At 41.8% G+C, this 20,208-nt stretch overlaps 3 protein-coding genes across 3 annotated transcripts; all 3 read right to left on the minus strand.

Annotated features, from left to right (window-relative positions):
• Window positions 1–961: 961 nt before the first annotated feature.
• Window positions 962–4,770, minus strand: LOC108893149 (uncharacterized). The gene is made up of 4 exons (XM_018691001.2): window positions 3,777–4,770; window positions 2,395–3,326; window positions 1,350–2,283; window positions 962–1,173 (listed from the first exon to the last, which is right to left on the minus strand). The coding sequence occupies exons 1-4, from the start codon at window positions 3,792–3,794 to the stop codon at window positions 1,060–1,062; spliced, it is 1,998 nt and encodes a 665-aa protein (XP_018546517.1). The 5' UTR covers window positions 3,795–4,770; the 3' UTR covers window positions 962–1,059.
• A 149-nt stretch (window positions 4,771–4,919) lies between these two features.
• zgc:165604 (uncharacterized protein LOC792578 homolog) lies at window positions 4,920–11,115 on the minus strand. The gene is made up of 7 exons (XM_018692246.2): window positions 8,269–11,115; window positions 7,241–7,395; window positions 7,078–7,144; window positions 6,853–6,984; window positions 5,846–6,001; window positions 5,423–5,545; window positions 4,920–5,318 (listed from the first exon to the last, which is right to left on the minus strand). Exons 1-7 carry the CDS (start codon window positions 8,408–8,410, stop codon window positions 5,116–5,118), a joined length of 978 nt encoding a protein of 325 aa, XP_018547762.1. The 5' UTR covers window positions 8,411–11,115; the 3' UTR covers window positions 4,920–5,115.
• Window positions 11,116–11,251: 136 nt separating this feature from the next.
• On the minus strand, window positions 11,252–19,849 carry dlat (dihydrolipoamide S-acetyltransferase (E2 component of pyruvate dehydrogenase complex)). The gene is made up of 14 exons (XM_018692245.2): window positions 19,425–19,849; window positions 17,756–17,857; window positions 17,544–17,668; window positions 16,653–16,815; window positions 15,442–15,568; window positions 15,091–15,284; window positions 14,805–14,940; window positions 14,601–14,668; window positions 13,967–14,068; window positions 13,461–13,568; window positions 13,213–13,331; window positions 12,683–12,845; window positions 12,398–12,534; window positions 11,252–12,302 (listed from the first exon to the last, which is right to left on the minus strand). The coding sequence occupies exons 1-14, from the start codon at window positions 19,677–19,679 to the stop codon at window positions 12,173–12,175; spliced, it is 1,929 nt and encodes a 642-aa protein (XP_018547761.1). The 5' UTR covers window positions 19,680–19,849; the 3' UTR covers window positions 11,252–12,172.
• Between the last annotated feature and the right edge of the window lie 359 nt (window positions 19,850–20,208).

Genomic DNA, 20,208 nt, shown 5'->3' on the forward strand with positions numbered 1-20,208 from the left:
GTTTAGTTTTTTTTTTTTCAATTTTGGTCTGTGGAATTGTAGACCCTAAGTATAACAAAGTAGGGCTACAATGCTCTATACTGTTAAGTCAAATGATGCAGTATTAATTTGCTGTTGATCAGTTAATTTTATTTTATTTTTTTAAGGCTGGTTAGAAGCTAGAAGTTAGAATTTAGCCTCTAACAAGCAATTAACTTTTTAATCTAACTTTACAATAATTATCTAAAATATCTTGTAAAATAATTATGAAGAATTATACTGAAATAATTTTTCTCCTTTTGTGCACAATTGATCCAGATTCTGAAAGTGAACTAATTTATTAATTTTAATTTTTCTTACTGAAATACAGACTGGGAGTCATAATTGACTGAAGTGCTCCAACCATCAGTCACCTAACATTACTGCCTCTCCTCATGAACATTTGACATATTGTGACTTTAATTCAGACTTTAAGTATAGGTTCATGTTCAAGTTCACTTTAAATTACTGTTCTATATGTAGGTGTCCAGTAAACCAATAGTACCATCAGTATTTAAGTATTCATAATGTAGATAAGCAGAATCGGTTTGTCAAATTGAAGAGGATTTTATTAAGAAACCAACAGTTCCCACCCTGAGCAAGCCCCTGGCAACAGTGGCGAGGAAAAACTTCCATTTAGAAGGCAGAAACCTCGAGCAGACCCGGACTCAGGGTGGGCGGCCATCTGCCTTGACCGGTTGGGTTGAGAGAGAAAGGGGGAATAGGGGAGAGGGGGTGAGGAGAAAGGGGGGGTTGGGAGGTAGATAGGATTGGGGGGGGTTGGAGGAGTTGGGAGGTAGATGGGATGGGGATGAGGGGGGGAATGGGGATGGGGGGTTGGGAGGTAGATGGGATGGGGTGGGGGGGGGGTGGGGGGGGGAGATGGGGATGGGGGGTTGGGAGGTAGATGGGATGGGGGGTGAGGGGGGGTTTATGGGATGGGATGGGGGGGGGTGAAGAGAAGGGAAGAAAGGAGAGATTGGGGGAGAGGGGATAAAGAGAAAAGAAATGGGGGAGAGATAGATGGAGGTCCTGGTCAAGTTATTGGTCGAAGCAACAGCTGCATGGACGGCAGAAAAACAGTCTTTTCCACAGAGGAAAACATTTGCGCTGAGTCTTCTTCTCCTCCTTCTCGGTCTCCTTTTTGTTCTCATCCTTTTGTTTTAGAGGTGATTAGAAAAACAACACATCAGTACAAAAGTAAAAATAAAACTAAAATCCAACAGTGAGAAGATGTTTTCAAGTTACAGACAACAACACTTGTTTGGTCCTGAAAAGGTGAATAACTTCACAACTCAAATGTTTCTAGATGAAGAAGCAGAACATCTTACCTTTGAGAAGATTTTATGGAGGAAGCTGCAAAAGCTGTTTCTCGTCTTCTCCTCGGCCTCTCTGACGGAGTCTCTTGGCTGAGACTGAGAGGACTGGCTCACGTCTTCATGTAGCTCATCTGCTGTTGCTTCAACCAGGGCTGGGTCCGTCAGGATGAAGTCAAACTCCTGATGATCTGGTGGGATCGGGCTGATGGAGGACAGAGGGGAGTTTGGTGTCGTGTCCTCATCTTCCATGTAATCTTCCAATACCAGAGGAGAGGACTTCAGGTCTGTTTTCAGGAAGACACTGGAGGAGGTGGTGGAGTCCTGTTCCAGTAGGAGAGGCTGGATCTTTATCTTCTGCCTTGCACTGAAAAACCTCTTCCACAGTGACTTCTTTCTGGTGTCATGTCCTTTTGCCGGTGTCTCTTCTTTGTTGTCATTTTCTTTTTGTGTCATAATCCTTCTCTTCACTACAGTGCCTTTTCCTGTGAGGAAGGATTTCATCACTGAAAGCCAAAATGCCAGGGTCTTCTCTGCTGCTCTGTCTTTTGGCACCTGGCAGCGGGCAGGAGCAACAGCACTGGAGGATCGTCCATCCAATGGGGCTTGTCTAGCTACTGAGAGGACAGAGACGACCTCAGTCATCACGGCTGCCGTGAAGTCGGTTGGAATCCTCACAGGGATGTCTGCACCGATGGTATCGCAGATAGCCTGGCTCAAAATGATTTGCACACTGTTGTGGATGTTGTCCAAAAACTCCTTCAGGTGCTCTAAGGACCTGGGTCTGATCAGGTTGAAGGCGCCAGATGTGACGGAGGGCTGGCGGATGGACTGTAAGACCTTTCTAATGACCAAGTCTGTGACGAACTTCAGCACATCTGTGCACATGTTGATGAGTTTCTCCTTCACAGCTTGGTTGTAAATTCCTTCATTTACCTCTCTCCACTGCCTAAAAAAGAAAGAACAGAAACACAGGGTGAAACACAGAAATAATGCTCTCAAATGTCAGAAATGTATTCAAGTATCCACCAGAAAATCAGTGAGCAAACACTTGACTTACTCTTCGGTGAGGCTTTCGAAGAATCTCCTTATTATGGGAGAGATGGTGGAAGAATTCAGGACAAGCTGTGGTTCTGCTGCTTCTCCCTTTTGGTCCTGGGAACATGCAGAATGTCCGTCCTCTTCTGAGGGTCCTGGTCCATCTTTCTCTGATGGAGAGCTCAGACTGGGGGTTTTCTCTAGGGCCTGAGAGGAGCTGTCCACTGGGTCAGGGGTAGACACTTCCCCCTCAGTGTTGGCAGCAGTCATCAGGACCTCATTTCTTTCCTCGTCTTGGAAATCTGTTGAAGCCTCATCCACCTGACTGGGTGATGGAGATGGGCTGGTGGAGTCTTTCTCTGCTGTGTCTTCTTCTTCAATGATCTCCAGAGGGGTGGAGGTCATCTCCAGTCTGGAGGAAGCTTTGGAAGAAGAAACCTTTTTGAGCATCTCGGTCTCCTTCCCGATAGAGTTGCTCTTCCATGTTGACTTCAGCTTTTTGAAGAATGACAGCTGGTTTCTTGGGTTTGCTGGCAGAGTCAGTGGACTGCAGGATCCTGACAGCCTCCTGCCGAGCATTTGGGTTGCCTCAGTAATTGCTGTGGTGGTGGAGAAAGAGGAAGCAGAGGAAGATGGTCTCTCGCTCTCCTCTGACCTGATGGAAAATCTGGAGGAGAATCCGGTCTCAGTGGTGAGGAGTTCCTCTCTGTCTCCAAAATACTCCTCCTCTTCCTCTGGGTACTCAGGATCCACAAAGTTTTGACATACACCTCTGATAACCTCATTGAGATCCTGAGCACGAGGTGTATTCATCTCAGAGATGTCTGAGTCGGCGATGGAGCACCAAGTGGCGTATGTCATGATGCTCTCCTCAGACATGGCTGGAGAGGTGCGGCAGAAGCTGACGTCTTCATCCTGCAGAACATCCTCAAGATGCTCAGATGGAGTTGTGCTCTAAAGCAGAGATATATAAACAGTGTTAGGTCCATGTAGTGTAGTGGATATGTTTGATATAATTGATTTTTAATTGTATGTTTTCTAAATAAATTATTTTCTCGTATCAAATAACAATATTCAGGTCACAGAGTAAAAGAACATGTAGCTTTACTCTTACTCTTTTAAATGAAATGTGCATTACATTGTTACAGGTTGTATGTGAAATCATTAGTTAAGAAATAATGATTAAAATGTCTTCATCTTGTTTCTGTGTAAAGCAGGACAGACAAACAGATGCTGCCTATCCACCTGCTCACAATGAAGTAACTCACTGAACCACAGTTAACCTCCTAACAGAATTGTTTTACTTAAAATTACTTAAAAAACAGTTTTTAAATTGTGCAAATCAATCTCTTAACTACAAACTAACTCACAGCTGATGCTTCAGTAAGGTGCATTTATATTTACCTGTCTGTCTGCAGACATCTTCAGTCGAGCTTTGTCTCTTCTGCTCTTGTGTTTCTCTCTCTTCTTATCGAACTCTCTGTCTTCAGGTTGAGTCAGTGCGTTTTCTTCTCGTGATAAAATATCAATAGTTCAGTACAGATAATCACACAGATACGTCTGTTCACTACGGCGAATAAAACTAAACTGAAACTTGTGTCTACAGAAAACCTCTCTGTGTTCTAGTAGAACTCACTGAGCTGTGACACAACTGTGTTCTAATAGAACTCTGTGTTATGACAGATTTCTGTGTTCTAATAAATGTGCACCTGCTATTCTTCATTCATATAGCTTCTTATAGTTTAATATATTTAGTTATTTTAATCTATTTTCCTCTGTTTATTTTTTCAAGATTTCATTTGAACTATTTTGAAGTTAATTCAACTTAAAATATATATTTTGTACAAAATGTCTAGTTTTAATGATCAGACCACTTCTGAACATGAGTTCAACTTACTTGAAGTCTAGTGACTGAAATGATGAGTTGAATGAATAAACTGCACAGAATTCAATCCACTGTCTAAATAAACATGATCAACATATTAGCAGGATGTCACAGCAGGCACTGTTTGAAAGTTACACTCTGTCCTCCCATAAAAGATGACCCCCACGATATTTTGTGGTTTTGTGAGATAACATTAGTCTTTTCAGCAAATGCCCCAAAGCTGCGGATCCACATTTGAAATTTACCACACTGCAAGAACTGAACTTGCGACCTCTGAATTATCAAGCAGGCACCTTATCAGCCTGAGTCAATCAGTCAGATGCTTCTTCATGGCCTTGCATTTGCTTGTGTGGGTCAGCAACCTATACTGTACACTACATACTTCAGCTCAAACTCTCTCCTGATCTCTGGATCTCTGAACTGGCCCAAAGATAAAGAGATCAACTGGACAAACACTCAGTACTTTTTTTTGAGTATTTTCAATTTTAAGCCTGCAGGAATTTTAAATTGAGGATAAAATATTAGGGGTTTGATTTAAAGGCTTTAGGCAGGATGCGAAAACTAGAGATGTAGGCTTGTCTTTCTGAAAGGGGGAAAATATTGAAAATGTGTCATATGCAGTAAAACTGTAGATCCATCTTGTAAATCAAATACCACATCTATGAGAACTAGGACATTTATTTCAGAATTTGTGATGCTGTACAGTGATGCAGCTTAATGCAGGGAGAATTGACCAGGCTATAAAAATCCATGATCTAGCTGAAATAAAGAGTTCTGAAAGTCTTTTTTTTGATACCTGGGTTGGAGCGTTTCTTTTCTCTCTCTCTCTCTCTCTCTCTCTCTTTTTATGTTGAGAAATCAAACAAACGAGCGCTTCATCAGAGACGGAGTGTATCGTATCTCATTATAACATTCCTCCTCCTCTTCTTTCCCTTCCCTCCACCTCCCATCCTGCCCAGTGCGATGGAGCCACAGCACAAGCACCAGCAAAGCCAGCAGCACCAGGCTCATGGACAAAGTCAGCAGCACCCCCTGCAGGATGCCCGAGGAACTGTCTGGGGCTGCAGAGGAAGACAAGAACGGTTGTTCTCGCAGGGATTTGAAAAACAAGCAGAGCAGTGAGAGGAGGTAGAGAGGAGTGATAGGTGAACAAAGAGGCACTCACTGCTGTAGATGGACAGATTGACGTAGCAGTTCTCTGTTCCCAGGACATTAGACGCAGAGCAGCGGTAGAGGCCGGACGTCTGAGAAGACACGTTGACAATTTGGACGGAGCCTGACAGATCCCCTGAGAGAGAGAGAGAGGACAGTCACATTTATGACACTGAACTGATGAGAGAAAAGAAAAGTTTAAACGAGAAGAGGAAAAGCATGAAGGACAGGGACAGTGGGATCTAATGAAAGACGCTATCCAGTTGCAGTATGGGAAGTGTAGGATTCTGCAATTTCTTCACAAACATGAATCTAAAAATCAGGATTCTGCTGCTTCAGTTTGACTATTTTTTTGATGTTTCAAATGTCATGTAAAAAGGGTCATTATTAAACACTTGTGCACGTGTGTGTGTGTGTGTGTGTGTGTGGCACTGACCCTCCATGTTCACGGGAAGTGAGATTTCCTCTGGATTGAGTTTATCCCAGCGGATCTCTGGAGTGGGGACGCCCTGTGCCACCGAGCAGGACAGTGTAACACTTCCTCCCATGTCAATATCTCCATCCCACTGGCACACAGGCAGCGAAGGTGGCACTACAAAAATAACCACTCGATGAATTTCTAAAAGGATGTAATGCAGTGGAACTCTTCCAAATTGATACAAGTATTTCAGAGTCTATTGATGAGACAGTTTGATTCTTAGTTTGATTCACATAGAGTTCTTGTTAGAGGTTGCACGGTGAGACTCATACTGTACGCCCACTCTTTCTATGAAAATAATACTTGTTATATTTACCAGCTGGAGAACTACTAGAAGCTGTGAATTCTGCGAATGAGTCAGTGACGTCTGAAAGCAAAGCAGACTGAGAGCCCTCATTGTTTTGCTGTTTTTTGGATGTAATTTTAGTTATGTAGTTAAGAGAGTTTCATCTACTACTGCTCAGGTTTACCAACAGGCACTGAGGGAAAAACCTAATTCATACCAAGACAGATGAGATATTATTTGAGCAAATAAATGTTTTCTCTGCCTGTCTTCTCTTAAAAGCCTCTGGGTGACCTCTTGATTGATTAAGTGAATTATACACCCACCCAAAGTTCCAAAATATAGGTCAACTATCACTAACTTTCTCTGAGAGCATATAATTTCACTGTAAAAATACTGACAAGTTGTTAACACTAAGCCATGCTAGCGGCTCTGTGAATGCCTGTACAAAATTTCATGGCAATCAGTCTAATAGTTGTTGAAGTGTTTCAGTCTGGATCCATGCTGCCATTATGGCTAAAAGGCACTTGGTTGTATCAGCCTGTTTGGCAGCAACATTTGTATCACAAATAATGCACAATAATAATGCCAGATATGGTTAAGAATACAAGTATCACACTGAAATAATACATAGATGCATCCCTAATTTACAGTATATCAAACGGTGAAGTGACACACTTACCCAGGACACTGAGCACCAGCTCTCCTATGCCAGGATCTGCCGCCTCTGGTGGGTTATTGACCATGCAGCGGTAAATACCAGCATCTGTTACTCGTGTGTCATTCAGGACAATATCCGCACTCCAAGGAATACCTGCAGCACACAAGACTTGAGTATTCATATCATTTCAAAAATAAGTGGACACAACATAATTCAGTTAAAAAGGGTTTCCACTGGTTATAATACCTGTAAAACCCACCCTGCCAGTGAGGGAGGGGTCTTCAATCACCTGTCCATGGTCGTACACAATCACCTGGAAGTGAGAGCAGCTGTTAATACATTTTATACCTGAAATATCTGACTAGTTTAGAAATCTGCAGAATGTTCTTGCATGTGTTGGGATTCACACCTGTATCGGGGTTTCTGGGCTGGAGAAGGGAGCCAGAGTCCAGATAACGTTGAGTCTGGAGAGGGGGCTGGAGGTGAAGAAGGAGCAGGGCAGGATGACAAAATCCCCCTGAACCACCTCCACACTGGCTTTGCTCATGGTCACCCTGAGTGCAACTGTGTCGATTAACAAGGATAAAAAAAAAAATAGAAAGGCCTCAGTTAAGGAGTTATCTCCTTAATGTCCTCATGTTTTAGAGTTATTTTAAATTTCAACTTCCCTAGACTCTGCGCCGACACGCAGACCGCACTGCACCGGTCCTCCCTCTCCTCCTTCATTACTGAAATAATGAACCCTTCCCCCCTCCTCTCTGTCATCCCCCAGGCCTTTTGTGTGTGTGTAGGGTGGGGGAATTCAGCATGCATATTAGTTGTTAATTACACTTGACAGCTCTGAGGTTGAGCCAAACTGATCACAGACTAAGTGGAACAACAGCTCATTTCACTGGGATACATTCATGAAAACATACAGTACTGTCAATTCACAGCATTGTTTCCATGTAGACCACCGGTTTCTAAAATGTCAGTCTTCTAATCTTCTAGAGACACTCTAACAATGTAACTATAATATTACAGCTCTTCACCATTACAAATGATCAAAGTCCTTTTTGTAGGCAATCTTTGATTTCTATTTGGAAAAAAGTGAACAAGTTTTTAATTATTCAGACAGACACCTTTTCAAAGAAATCTGCAACCTCACAGTCAAACGTATCTGTCCCAGTACTCAAAGGGATTAGAGCTTACACTGTGGATCTACACTACAACTTACTCTCTACACTGTAGATTGTGAGGGTCCCTGTATTCACAAAAAAACACTAAAATGAACAAATACAAAAACCTAAATCCATGTGAAGATGTAAAGAAGAGGCAGCAATTCTTTTAGCTTTGCAGATCCCTGAAAACACTTGAACGCTGTGTACAAAACTGCAAAATATTCTTCGTCTTGCTGAACTTGTATCAAAGCTTAAGACGGCAGACAGGCCTACTCACCATTCTCCGGGGCGGTGAAACATGCACACAGGGTCCAGAGCATCCATCTTCCAGAAGAGCCCATAGCTGAGAGGAAACATAGAGAGGCAGCCTTCTCTCCCCCCTGAGTACAGAGCTGGTGGTGGCCAAAAAAACTAGGCATGCATGATTAATCTATTGAGCGATGCTACCAACCCCACCCTCCTCCACTTTCACTCTCACTTTATTATCTGTGTCTCATCCTGTCTCATTGTCTCTTGGAGAATCAAATGTTTGTTAAACCAAGTGATTGCAGGAGGATTTTTATTAAGTCCTATTAACTACTAAATGTTTACAGTTATGGCAGTGAGCTATAGGCATCAGCTTGTAGTCCAATTAGTCAGCAGCTGCTCTTTACAAAACATCGGCTATTTAGGAATTAGACATCTTCTCATAATGCGGCAGGGCAACATACAGTATGTGATGTACAGCAGCCAGCTTTTGTTGCCACGGTTACAGCAATCTGTTCTGCAGGTTTTCCCTCCAAACAACCACAGCACCAGGTGACTATACTGATAAGTTCCTGTCTGACCGAGCACTGATCCAAGCAAATGAAACACTTTCATGCTGCTTTGATGTTGATGAAATGAAATATATATGTATGGCTCTTTGATGGGAGAAATTCACATTTCATAAGCAAGCAAGACTTTTAGAACTTTTGCTGAACACAGCTGGCTGTTACATGATGAGGATGCACTGAATTTCCCTCCATTTCCCAAGATTGTCGAGACAGTAGACATTTCTTGCTATAAGTAACTTTTTGCAATCACTACATAGCCAACGGTAGCATTAACATCCGGTTACTTATCAGTCTAGAAATGTTCCAAGTTCAACATCAAACTTCATCCCTTTACTTGCCAAGAGCTGTCTCCAGCTGTGGCAAACAATGCCAAGTTTAGTTGTTGTTTAGCTTCAAATTCTATCACTTCTTTTCTTTCACTGAGGTTAGCATGTTAATCAGCTAGCCCTGGCCAAGGCTGTCTCCCAATGCCACTTTGGCTTGTGTCACTGTAGCATCCAGCCTGTCCTCAGTCCAACATGAGGGGACCAAGAGGCTGCACTGCCCAGAGGGCCTATTGTAACGCCCTTGTCTTGTAAACGCAACAATGGCTAAAGACCTTTGTAAATAAGGCAAAGTGGCTTAATGATGGCTTAATTACACAACAACAAAAGTTAGCTAACATTAGTCAATATAAGCTACTGGTCATACCAGACCAGGTAAGACAACAGCAGCAAAACTCCTGAGTGTAGTGACTAAGGGTGGACTTTACTGCTAAATTTTAATTTCTAATTGACAGCTTGTGTTGCTTCTTTTTTTCAAAAGCCACATTGTCTAACTTTAAGGACGACAGCTATCCTTAATAATTGCTAAAATGATTAATGGGCTAATCCATAAGTGGACCAACAGAAAATTAATCTACTGATTCCAACTTCTCAAACACGAGGACTTATTGTTTTTATCTATTTTATATCAACTGGTTGAACAAAACAAGCAAACTTATGCTTTAGGAAATTCATTGCTAAAATATTACACATCTGATGAGGTTAAATTAGATGCTGCAGACTTTAGAGCTACAATTTGCCTTTCTCTGAATTAATGTGGATGTTAGAACTGCACAGGACTGATGAAGCTTTTTAATCAAAGCTGCTTTGATATTCAAAAGGATTACATCATATAATTTGTCTATAACGCACACTGACGACAATGTAAGTTATAGTACAGATACAAAAAAATCTGGAAGAAAAAATTTCCCTGAAAAGCCTAAAGAAAAAAAAAAAGATCTATGGTTGTCACTGGTGTGAGGAAATGTTCAAAAATTAGTTTGACACTTGCAGCATGTCATCTCATGATAAGTCATCATCCAGTTATGACCTATGGGATAAACAAAATTCTGTCACTGCTGCTTCTTTGATGGATCTGCATAAAAATGTGCTCGTTATTCATGACTCGCATATACCAGTCTGCCTGCCAAGTCCTCCAGTGATCATCCAAATATGCTGGAGTCGAGTGCACTCCATGAGTCAAACCAAATGTCACATGCTGGCTAACAGTCATACCACGAGGGCCGAAATTTGAGCCAGTCAAAACATTTGTCAGATTTAATGACACCACATATGGCAACATGAGTAAATAGTTTCACACATACAGTATACGCATCAGATGTTGTCTGTTTCTTAATGAGAGAGAGAACTGAAAAACTGAAATAGAAAAGGTTATGTGGCTTACTGGACTAAACAGCAGTGATCAACTGTGGTTCAGCAGTGTAATTCACTAGACCAAAGTAGTTCCAAATTTAAGGATAGTTGGCTGGGAATTGAAGTAGCTTAAAAAAACAAAAAAAGAAAAATATAACATATGCACAAAAAAACTAGAGATTGAAGTCAGACTGAACCAAAAGCAGGTTCTTGAGAAAAATGCAGCAAAACAACATGTGACCTTTTCAGGTTTTCATATTTGACCTTTTATTTTGTCACCTCAATGAGGTCAGTATCCTCCTGTTATTGATACAAGCTGGTTTGCTTTTCCGCCTGAAGCTTGTTTGGACTGTCATGTCTCTCTTTTCTCTGTGTCACTTAAATACAGGTTACTGTGGAGATTTTATATAAATTATAAAAGCAATTAAATGTGCTAATTTTGCGGTTTCAAAACAAGAACATGTCAACGAATAAGGAGGCAGTCTGAGCCTGCTGTCAGGTGCTGTTTTATTTTCTAAGTGGGCCTACATGAATCAGCGGTGACAGCTGACTGAGACACTGGGGAGAGATATACAAGGAGGTTGATTGGAGCGGTTTTTGGTTCGCAGCACTAATAAACGATGACACTGGTCAGTACTTTCTTGAACTCCTGGTTCGTAGTTAAAAATTTTCAATCAGTGTTTCAATTTTTTTGTGATCACACTGTAGGTACCGTTTCTATTCCTAATTGCTTTAATTTTGGCTCTTACAATAAGAGTGTGGCACAAGGTTGACTTCTCCCAATTTATTCAAAGAACAAATAATATCCAGCACCAGCTTTGTGCGTTTCAGCTGTGAAATACAGATTTCAAAGGTAAGTATTTTACTCTGAGACTAGAAAATAAAACATCCCCACTGAAGAAGAGAGAATTGGCAAAACTGTTCAGTATTTTCCTTTAAGAGTGTCTGTTATCATTCAGGTCTGTACAGATATTAATTATATGGCGAGGCCTTTGTTATTTCAACCGAACAGTTCGCCACCTTAGATATATATACAGCACTGTGTTCATCCCACAGTGAAGAATATACACGCTGTAGCATCAACTCACAGAAAACATACTAAATATTTCATCTGTGCGTGAGTGTGACTACTGAACAGGTTTGTGTGTGATCTGGATTCTAACTTACATTTAGCTCCATCCTCCTGCCTGCAAGCCGACAAAAACCACAACCCTTTACTCAAAAGACTGGAACACAGAGATAGCTGCACTTCCCGTTGTCTTTATCACATTCACACAAAATCACAGATAAAAGTGTGTAGAAACACACACACACTTGAGTTTCGGGATAAATGTGCTCGCTGGTTGGACATGTAACACTTCCCTTTGTAAAACATTATCAATGTTTTAGTGACATGTGGCCAGTCTCTATTCTAGGATAAATTATACCTAATTCTGGTCTCTCATGAGATGGGGCCTCAATAAATAGAACATGAGTGAGACAGCGAGAGGAGAGGAAGATAGACAGGAGAAACAGCGAGACAGACAGGTAAGCGGAGTGAGTTCTGCCTCTTCCCCTTTCAGGGTGACTGGGAGTGACCTGGTGGCAGGCCAGCCAATCGCAGGAGGATCCAAACCAGTTTAGACCGATCGGATCACTTCAGCGAGGGGCCTTGACCTACTGCTGCAGTTTTAATGGCAGTAAAGTCTGATCACAACAACATGGTGACGGGTTTCTCCAGGAACTTGCGGAACTCTGCGAGCCACTGTGCGCCGACCGCCCCGTCCACTACCCGGTGGTCGCAGCTCAGCGTCACTGACATCATGCTGGCTACGTCGAACCTGTGGAAAACCAAACGTGCTCTGCGTCAGATCTGAGTTTTTGAAATGCAGCATGTGCAGTATGATTGGTGTAGCATTGTTGTCATGGCACTGACCCTTTCTCATTGTCAGCAGGAATCAGCCGTTTGTCTGAGCCTCCGACTGCGAGGATACAGGCCTGAGGAGGGTTGATTATCGCTGAGAAGTTCTTGATGCCAAACATCCCCAAATTAGAGATTGTGAATGTACCTCCCTGGTGAAAAAACACACATTGAAGAGGATTGTTTCAGTTTACTAGTTCACTAATGGTGGATAAAATCTGCATAAAACTAACTATCCCACATTCAAAACCACTGAAACTACACATACACCCTCAGAGTCATGATGGTAACGTGTTGTACCTGGAACTCATGAGGCTGCAGTTTGCCCTCTCTCGCTTTGGCAGCAAGAGCCGACACATCGGAGCTGATGGCAACCAATCCTTTGGTGTGGGCATTAAAAACTATGGGTGTGATCAGACCACTGGCTGTGCTCACTGCTATACTCATGTCCACCACATGGTTCCTGGAAAAATTAAAACATATCAATACGGATGACAGCACAGAAATTTGGTCAATATAACTTTGCTTCTACAGAGGGGAGCTGAAAAAAATGTTCTTTGAGTGCCATCTACTGGCATAATGGTGCTAGCAAAATGTTACCATGGAAATTAGTGCCAGAATTTAAAACGTAGATTTTAGATGGACAGAATTTAGATTTTAAAAAAGTGAAGAATCAAACTACAGATTGAGATTGACAAGGTAATAGGACTACACAAGATTAGCAGATCTACAATCCAAGAGAAACATACTATATGTGCTGTTTATTGAATACATGAGCCATGAAACATGTATCTGTGTTTTGATATGCCTGTTAATGTGTGTTTACTCACTGGCGAATGACCGTGTCCATCCAGGAGGAGTTGCACTCAGGAACCTTGAGGCAGGCCAGAGCACTGGCTTTGATGATGAAGTCATTCACGCTAAGTTTGATATTCTGGGCTTTCACTTCCTGCACAGAGGAGCCGAGGTTGTTTCAGAAACACAGGAAATAACTGTCTTGGAAAAAAAAAAAAACAAAAAAAAAAACCATTTCCTGTCTTTCACCCTGTTACACGTATATTTACAAGCAATGACTCACAACATTGAGCTCTTTCCGAAGCTCAAGCACTTGGTCCATGTTGACGTCTACAGACAGATAATAGTGGGGGATGGTTTGCTTGGACTGCATCAACCTCTGAGCAATGACCTGCAGGAAAGACAAATATATGCACTTCAGCTTTGATCCATAATTTATTGTAGAGAGGTATGAGGTGCATTATTCAAGTCTGTGTTGATAAATAGAGTGCCTGTCTTCAGGGCAAAACGTGGAAGCATGGGTCAGAGATAACAGAGCTACACTGTGAAAACCCCCCCAGGACATTTGCCTCACAGCATTCAATTCACCAGCACCAAACCCTGCACAGAGGGAACGTGACATGAATTACACCTGACTGCTGTCAGAGGAGTTTGGGGACAGCTCAAGCTTCAGTGTTGTCCCTCACTTATAAGTCAAGCATCTGCCAAATGAGTTAATGTAATGTAAGGACAGGAAGCTTTGACTGGATACAATGGACCACCAACAGTCAGGTGTGTGTTTGCTCTCACCTTACGGATGTTGCTGATAGGGATGTCTGTGAAGGTCCCAGCTGGTGCAGCAGGAGCTGCAGCAGGAGCAGCTGCGGCCGGGGTGGGAGCAGCAGCTACAGCCTGACAATAGAAATCAATTAATTTGTGTCAAAAAGCATGAAGAGGCAGATACAACATGACACCAAAGTTCTGAAAACGTACAGTAAAAACTAGAACTATAATAATTATTTTGAGAGTGTGGATGATTTAAAGTCAATAAAAAAACCTTAAGCTAATTGTAGCATATTAACAACACCTGGACACACAAAAACACAAGTTTAAAAAATGAAGTGAAACTTTTCAGTATATTTGAAAGTAGTCAAAATGTTCTTCATAATTTCACACAGCTTCAAAGTACTAATTTTGTCCGAAACTCAAAGATATTACATAACGGAACAGGAAATATTTGCATTTTAGAAGCTTGAAACAGAGAATGTTTAGCATTTTTGTTTCACCAGTTAAAGAGCAAACTGCTTTAACACTAATGCATATTACACACAAATTCAAATCATTAATTATGGAAAATGAAGTTTTTATATATGATTTAACAGGATTAGACGTGCATTACCAGTGGGAAGTCACGTATACAGAAACCAGAAGGAGCTTCACTTACAGGTGCAGGCTTTGGTGGAACAAAGCTCTCAATGTCTTTCCTGGTGACACGTCCATCAGGACCAGAGCCTGAACAGAACACAACAGCTCCATGTATGAAAAATATTTTAACATTGCTTTTTCTGGCTTTGCATTTAGTGTATTACTAGATATAACAAATGTTCTACTGAAATAAATCTTTGTCACCTGCATATTGGTTACTTACCGCTGACCTGTGCTAGGTCAATTCCTTTCTCAGCAGCAAGTTTCTTGGCGAGGGGGCTGGCGAACACACGCCCCTTCTTGGGTCCTGCTGGGGCAGCGGCTGCAGGAGTAGGTGCTGCAGCAACTGGAGCTGCAGCCTGAAAAATAATACAAAATGCTCACAAATCAGGTAGTAACTGTAAGAACAATCTTAAATTTGAATAGAGCCCGTATGCAGTAAGTTTCTGGGAGTGCTGGGGTACAAAGTTCACTTATATTTCAAAGTAAAAGCTTTATGTGTGTCTCACCGCTGCCGGTGCTGGGGCTGGAGCTGGAGGAGGTGTAGAAACCTCTGCCACTCCAGTTTCTACGTAATCCTTGAAGGCAGCGATGTCACTTTCTTTCTCTACAATGATGCAGAGTGGTGTTCCCAGGGGGACGTCCCGAGTTCCCTCTGACACTAGGATTTTGGCCAGATATCCCTCCTCCTGCACCTCAAAGCCTACACACCAACAACACATGAAAGGGCCATGTTGAGCTTTTGCTTTAATGCTTTAAATCAGGACAAAAAAAACAGTTGTACAGTTTTTTAAAAACAGTTTAATGAGATGAAAACAAGAATTTACGGAGCATTAAATGAATCTATTATTTCGATTTACCAATGGTCGCCTTGTCAGTCTCGATCTCAGCCAGCAGATCTCCTTCGCTCAGCTTCTCTCCGACCTTCTTCTCCCAGCGCTGCACTGTTCCCATCGTCATGGTGGGAGAGAGGGCAGGAAGTGTGATCTGTAACACACATACATCAAATACACTTAAGCAATCAAGGCAGAGGGATGTGATCTGTGTAATTTCCAGTCTGACCACTTGGTAGAGGAAACTAATGACAAATACTGTTCAGACTCCATGAGAACTGAGGTCTTGAGAACAACTCAAAAAGGCCTAAATCCTGTTGTTGTGACATCCCCCAACTCTGGGACTTTTCTTAGAGAAGCCTGTAACAAACTAAAGCTGAATGCCATTTTGTCGTGACGGCAGCATTTTGAAATTGAATATAAAAGCTCTAAAGGCATTAGGGGTGTAACCGTAACCGTGTATCCACATCCATGGTTCTGTTCAGACCACAGGGGGGAGGGAATAACCAAAATGTTCCCACACTGCTGACTTGAATGCAATGTCAGGGTTATTATTCATCTTGAGCTAATTAAACTAGCCTAGGTTTTACCGCAGGTGTGATTACGCAATCATGATTGGACCATAAGTCACGTGCATCACAAGCAGTTGGAAAGTAGCATAGGTGAAATGTGTAATATTTACAAAAATATAGAGCTTGCCCTAAAAATAATATTGTGATTAAATGTGTTATATTTTTAATTGTGTAATAAAAAATGAGTTTTGTTACATTAGCAATATAGTGGTAGCAGAAGGTTGATGGGGTTGAGGTTCCATCTTCCCGTATTGCAATATAAAATTGTGAATGCTCATTACCATGGTTTTAGGTCTCAGTTTCAGAATTGTTACACCCCTAAAAATCATGAATGTACAAGAAGAATGTACAAGAAGAACAGAAATCATGTTTAAACTTTTTGCTTTCACTGATAAAATTAAGTCTCTATGTGTAGAATTTTCAGGTGACTGTAACATCCTTTAGATTATTTTAAGTGTTTGTTTTGTGATTCCATTATGCTGCTTCGCTCTTATGTGCAGCAGACACATCCCATCACAGAGAGATCAACACACTGTCGGTCAGACCCTGATAAAATTACAGCTGTGGCTACAGGACACCGTGACTGTAAACAGACTCTACATTATTCAGCTACTCTTTAACTACTCCACACCTGACTGTAACTTGTTTATGTACGAACACACCTACCTTCAAGTGTGTGGGGTAAGAGCTGCCGGGGGCTGCAGGAGGAGGAGGAGCAGCAGCAGCAGGAGGAGGAGGAGGAGGGGCGGAGGCAGCTGGTGAAGGAGCGGCACCGGCTGCTTTAAGGGAGTCCAACGTTACGTCCTTAAAGGCTGGGATGAGGTCAGGGCTGCAGGGGAAAATAAGCACACAGATATTAGACATAAACTAACACAAAGCACAACCACATCTAGACTAAAAGAAACTGTTGGACATTTTGAGAATTAGTTGAAACAAAAACAGGTGCTGGAAATTATGTGTGGAAATTACAGAGAGTGCAAAGATACCAGCTGCAATGTTTAAACCAATTAATAATAAATAATGTGAGTATGTGATCCAAGGCTGCAAATAACTATATTTTCGTAATCCATTAAACTGCAAACTAATTTCCCAATTATTTGAACTGTTTTGCCTAAAAATTGTTGAAACACTGTGGAAAATGTTTATGATAATTCATCAGAGACCAGTGTGCAAATTGTTTGTTTTAATTGGATGAACGGTCTGAAACTCAAAGGTATTCAACGGATTATCATATAATTATATGAAAATTAATCAATTCCTCACATTTTAGAACCTGGAAACAGAGAATATTTCACAGTTTTGCTTGAAAAACAAAGGAAATTCTTAATTTATTATCAAAATGGTTGCTGATTATTAATTTTCCATCAATCTACTAATCAATCTTAATCAATAAGCTCTGGTGTGATCTACTCGTATTGATTTTTCTTCACTATAAAAGGCAAGTGCAAATTTTCAGCATCTGAGACGAATTTGTGTTACTCCATAGACACCTTTCTATACTGAGGTCAATTTGTTTTTTCAGTCTGTATTTTACATTGTCAGGTAATAGACACTCACCTGTCCACTGTGATGCAGATTACCGACCCAACGTTGACATCTCTGGTCCCCTCAGGAACCAGGATCTTTGCCAGATAGCACTCCTCCAGCATCTCAAAACCTACAGTGGCCTTGTCAGTCTCCACCTACAAAGGCAGAAACATTTGTTTAAAAAGTGTATTGTAGTGATTTCCTAAAATAACATGGAACCACAGACACGCACAGCTACTAACCTCTGCTATGAGGTCACCCTCGCCGATTTTATCTCCCTCCTTCTTCTCCCAGCGAGAGATCGTTCCAGTCTGCATGGTGGGTGACAGTGCAGGAAGCTCCACCTGTTGAACAGAGGACAAATTACATCAGGTCAAAAATCGTCGTGAGAGTGACATATTTAACCTGATGACTGACAAAATATCACAGAAAAAGCCATTTAATTCAAGAATACCAAAAGATCACCATCGCCTCTTTACTATATCCTCACTGGGCTTCACTGCAAACACTGCCAAATGTCAGCTGGTGTAGGTGCAATTGCTACATCCTCATCACCTCATTCCCTTGCTCAATTAATGACCTACTTACAGAGTCATTACACCACATCTGTGATGTTTTAGGAAAACTTTCAAGGTCAAATAACATCTGATGGCAGATATACACAAGTGCTATAAGTGGAGAGACAGACATAGGCTAAGACAGGGGCTCTCAAACAGATCTTCATTTGACCAGACAGAAGAGGATCTCAGCACTCAGAGCTGAGGAGGTTTTTGTAATGTTTGGGAAGGAAGTTATCAGCTGTGTATACAGGAGGAGGGGAGATAACAGCTGTGACAGTGAAACCTTTAATGTGACAGTACATGCTAACTGTATGTATTAACATCTATATTCTACTAATATTCATTTTGAAATGCTTTTAATAAATGTGTACCATTAAGTTAAGAGATACAAGATTTATGCTATTGAACATCAACCAAACTGCACCTCTGGGATGCCACTGTCACTTGAACTTGACAAAGAGATGGCACAATGTTTGCTAAAGATTTATTAGTGCCTATTTTTATTTTCCAGCTTTTAATTTATTCAACAGCTCCTCCACTTTTTTGTGCATTGCATTGTGGGACCAGCAACAGCACACGCAAAAGTCATGATTTTAGGATGCACACTAACATTTATAGTATACTTTCATTGGCTCCACCAACAGCAACATTGACAGTGGTACACACATTAATAATCCAATGTGATTAAAGACTTTGAACTACTCTGCATATGGAAAACCTTTACTTTTAATACCTTACATATATCTTAATGCTAATACTTACTATACTCTGACATGTAACAGAGTATTTCTTCACTGGGCTATCACTCTCAATATTTGTTTCACTACTGTACACTACCATGTACAGCACCATACAAGTCACTCATGTCACTCATGGGCATGACAACTGAGGCAGAATAAATATGAACTTCTTGTTTTGCTTGATTTCCAGTCTCCATCTGCTGGATACAACAGAGCTAGAGCTCTCAGCTCAGTGTCCACCGAACACCGATAAATCCTGGTGCTGCTCCAAGGACACTGGATAATGTAAAAGACGTGTGAGATTTTACCGGGATGTGGGACACTTTCTAACCCATACCTGATTTAACGTTAGCTGTGAATCAAATGCCAACGGACCGACACCTGATGACATTAAATGAAAGTTTGGATACTCTTATTTCCAGCTAAGACATACAGTGTTTGTAGTGTTTGACTGTAGAGGTTAAAACCTATGCCACAGCCTGGATTTAACAATTAGGGCAGAGACACAAACTGCTTCCAAGCTATCTCATGCTAGCCCGGGAGGTCATGCTAGCTGTAACCGTGAACGTTGGTACTACAGCAACAACCGGAACCCGGTCAGTTAACGTTACCTTCTGGTGCGGTGGCAGACTGTAGAAACGCGTTGTCTGACAGCCGCCTGTCACCTGGGGATACCGCAGCAGAGTCGCTCTGTGGCTGAAGCCGGAGCCCAAGCACACGGCCCGGGACGCCGCTCCACGGTGAAGCCGCCTCACACAGCCGGTTCCGGGCACAGAGCGGGAGCCGAGCGCAGCAGGCCCGGCCGGGAGGGCACGGGGACATCGGAGCCCAGAGGACGGCCTGAGCCGCAGGATCAGACGAAGCATTTCGCAGCGGTTGAAACACTATACAGAGCTGTTGAATAATGTATTTTTCTTACACCGGCATCAGAGATACGCTGGCACCGAGTGTCTCTGTGCCCCGAGTACCGACCCGTTCTTACCCCTCACTTTCTAATGACCTCCTTCAGTCCAAAACACGGCGCTTTACGGCGCTCCTCCCTGTCCTGCCGCTTATCAGAAAGAAGTGTCGTAAACGGTGGACATTCAAATTTCAGCCACCAAATAAACACCACCACTCTGACTAATTTTAAAAATAAAACTTAATGTAATAAAAACACAAATTTATTAAAAGTCTGGTGTTTCAAACCAGAAATCTCCTTCAAAAGCTGCAAGGTTAAATTTCACTGCAATTATATCAGTGACCACAAGGCGGCAGTGCAACATTTGAGTTAACCATAGACTACAGTCTATGGAGTTAATGCATGGACAATCACTGTGGCTGCCAACTTTAAACTACAGCAGTGTAGTAATGGTGGGTGGATGTAGTATAATAAATATATCTGTGACTAAATTT

Source organism: Lates calcarifer, linkage group LG20, assembly GCF_001640805.2.
Source record: "Lates calcarifer isolate ASB-BC8 linkage group LG20, TLL_Latcal_v3, whole genome shotgun sequence".
Lineage (NCBI taxonomy): Eukaryota > Metazoa > Chordata > Actinopteri > Centropomidae > Lates > Lates calcarifer.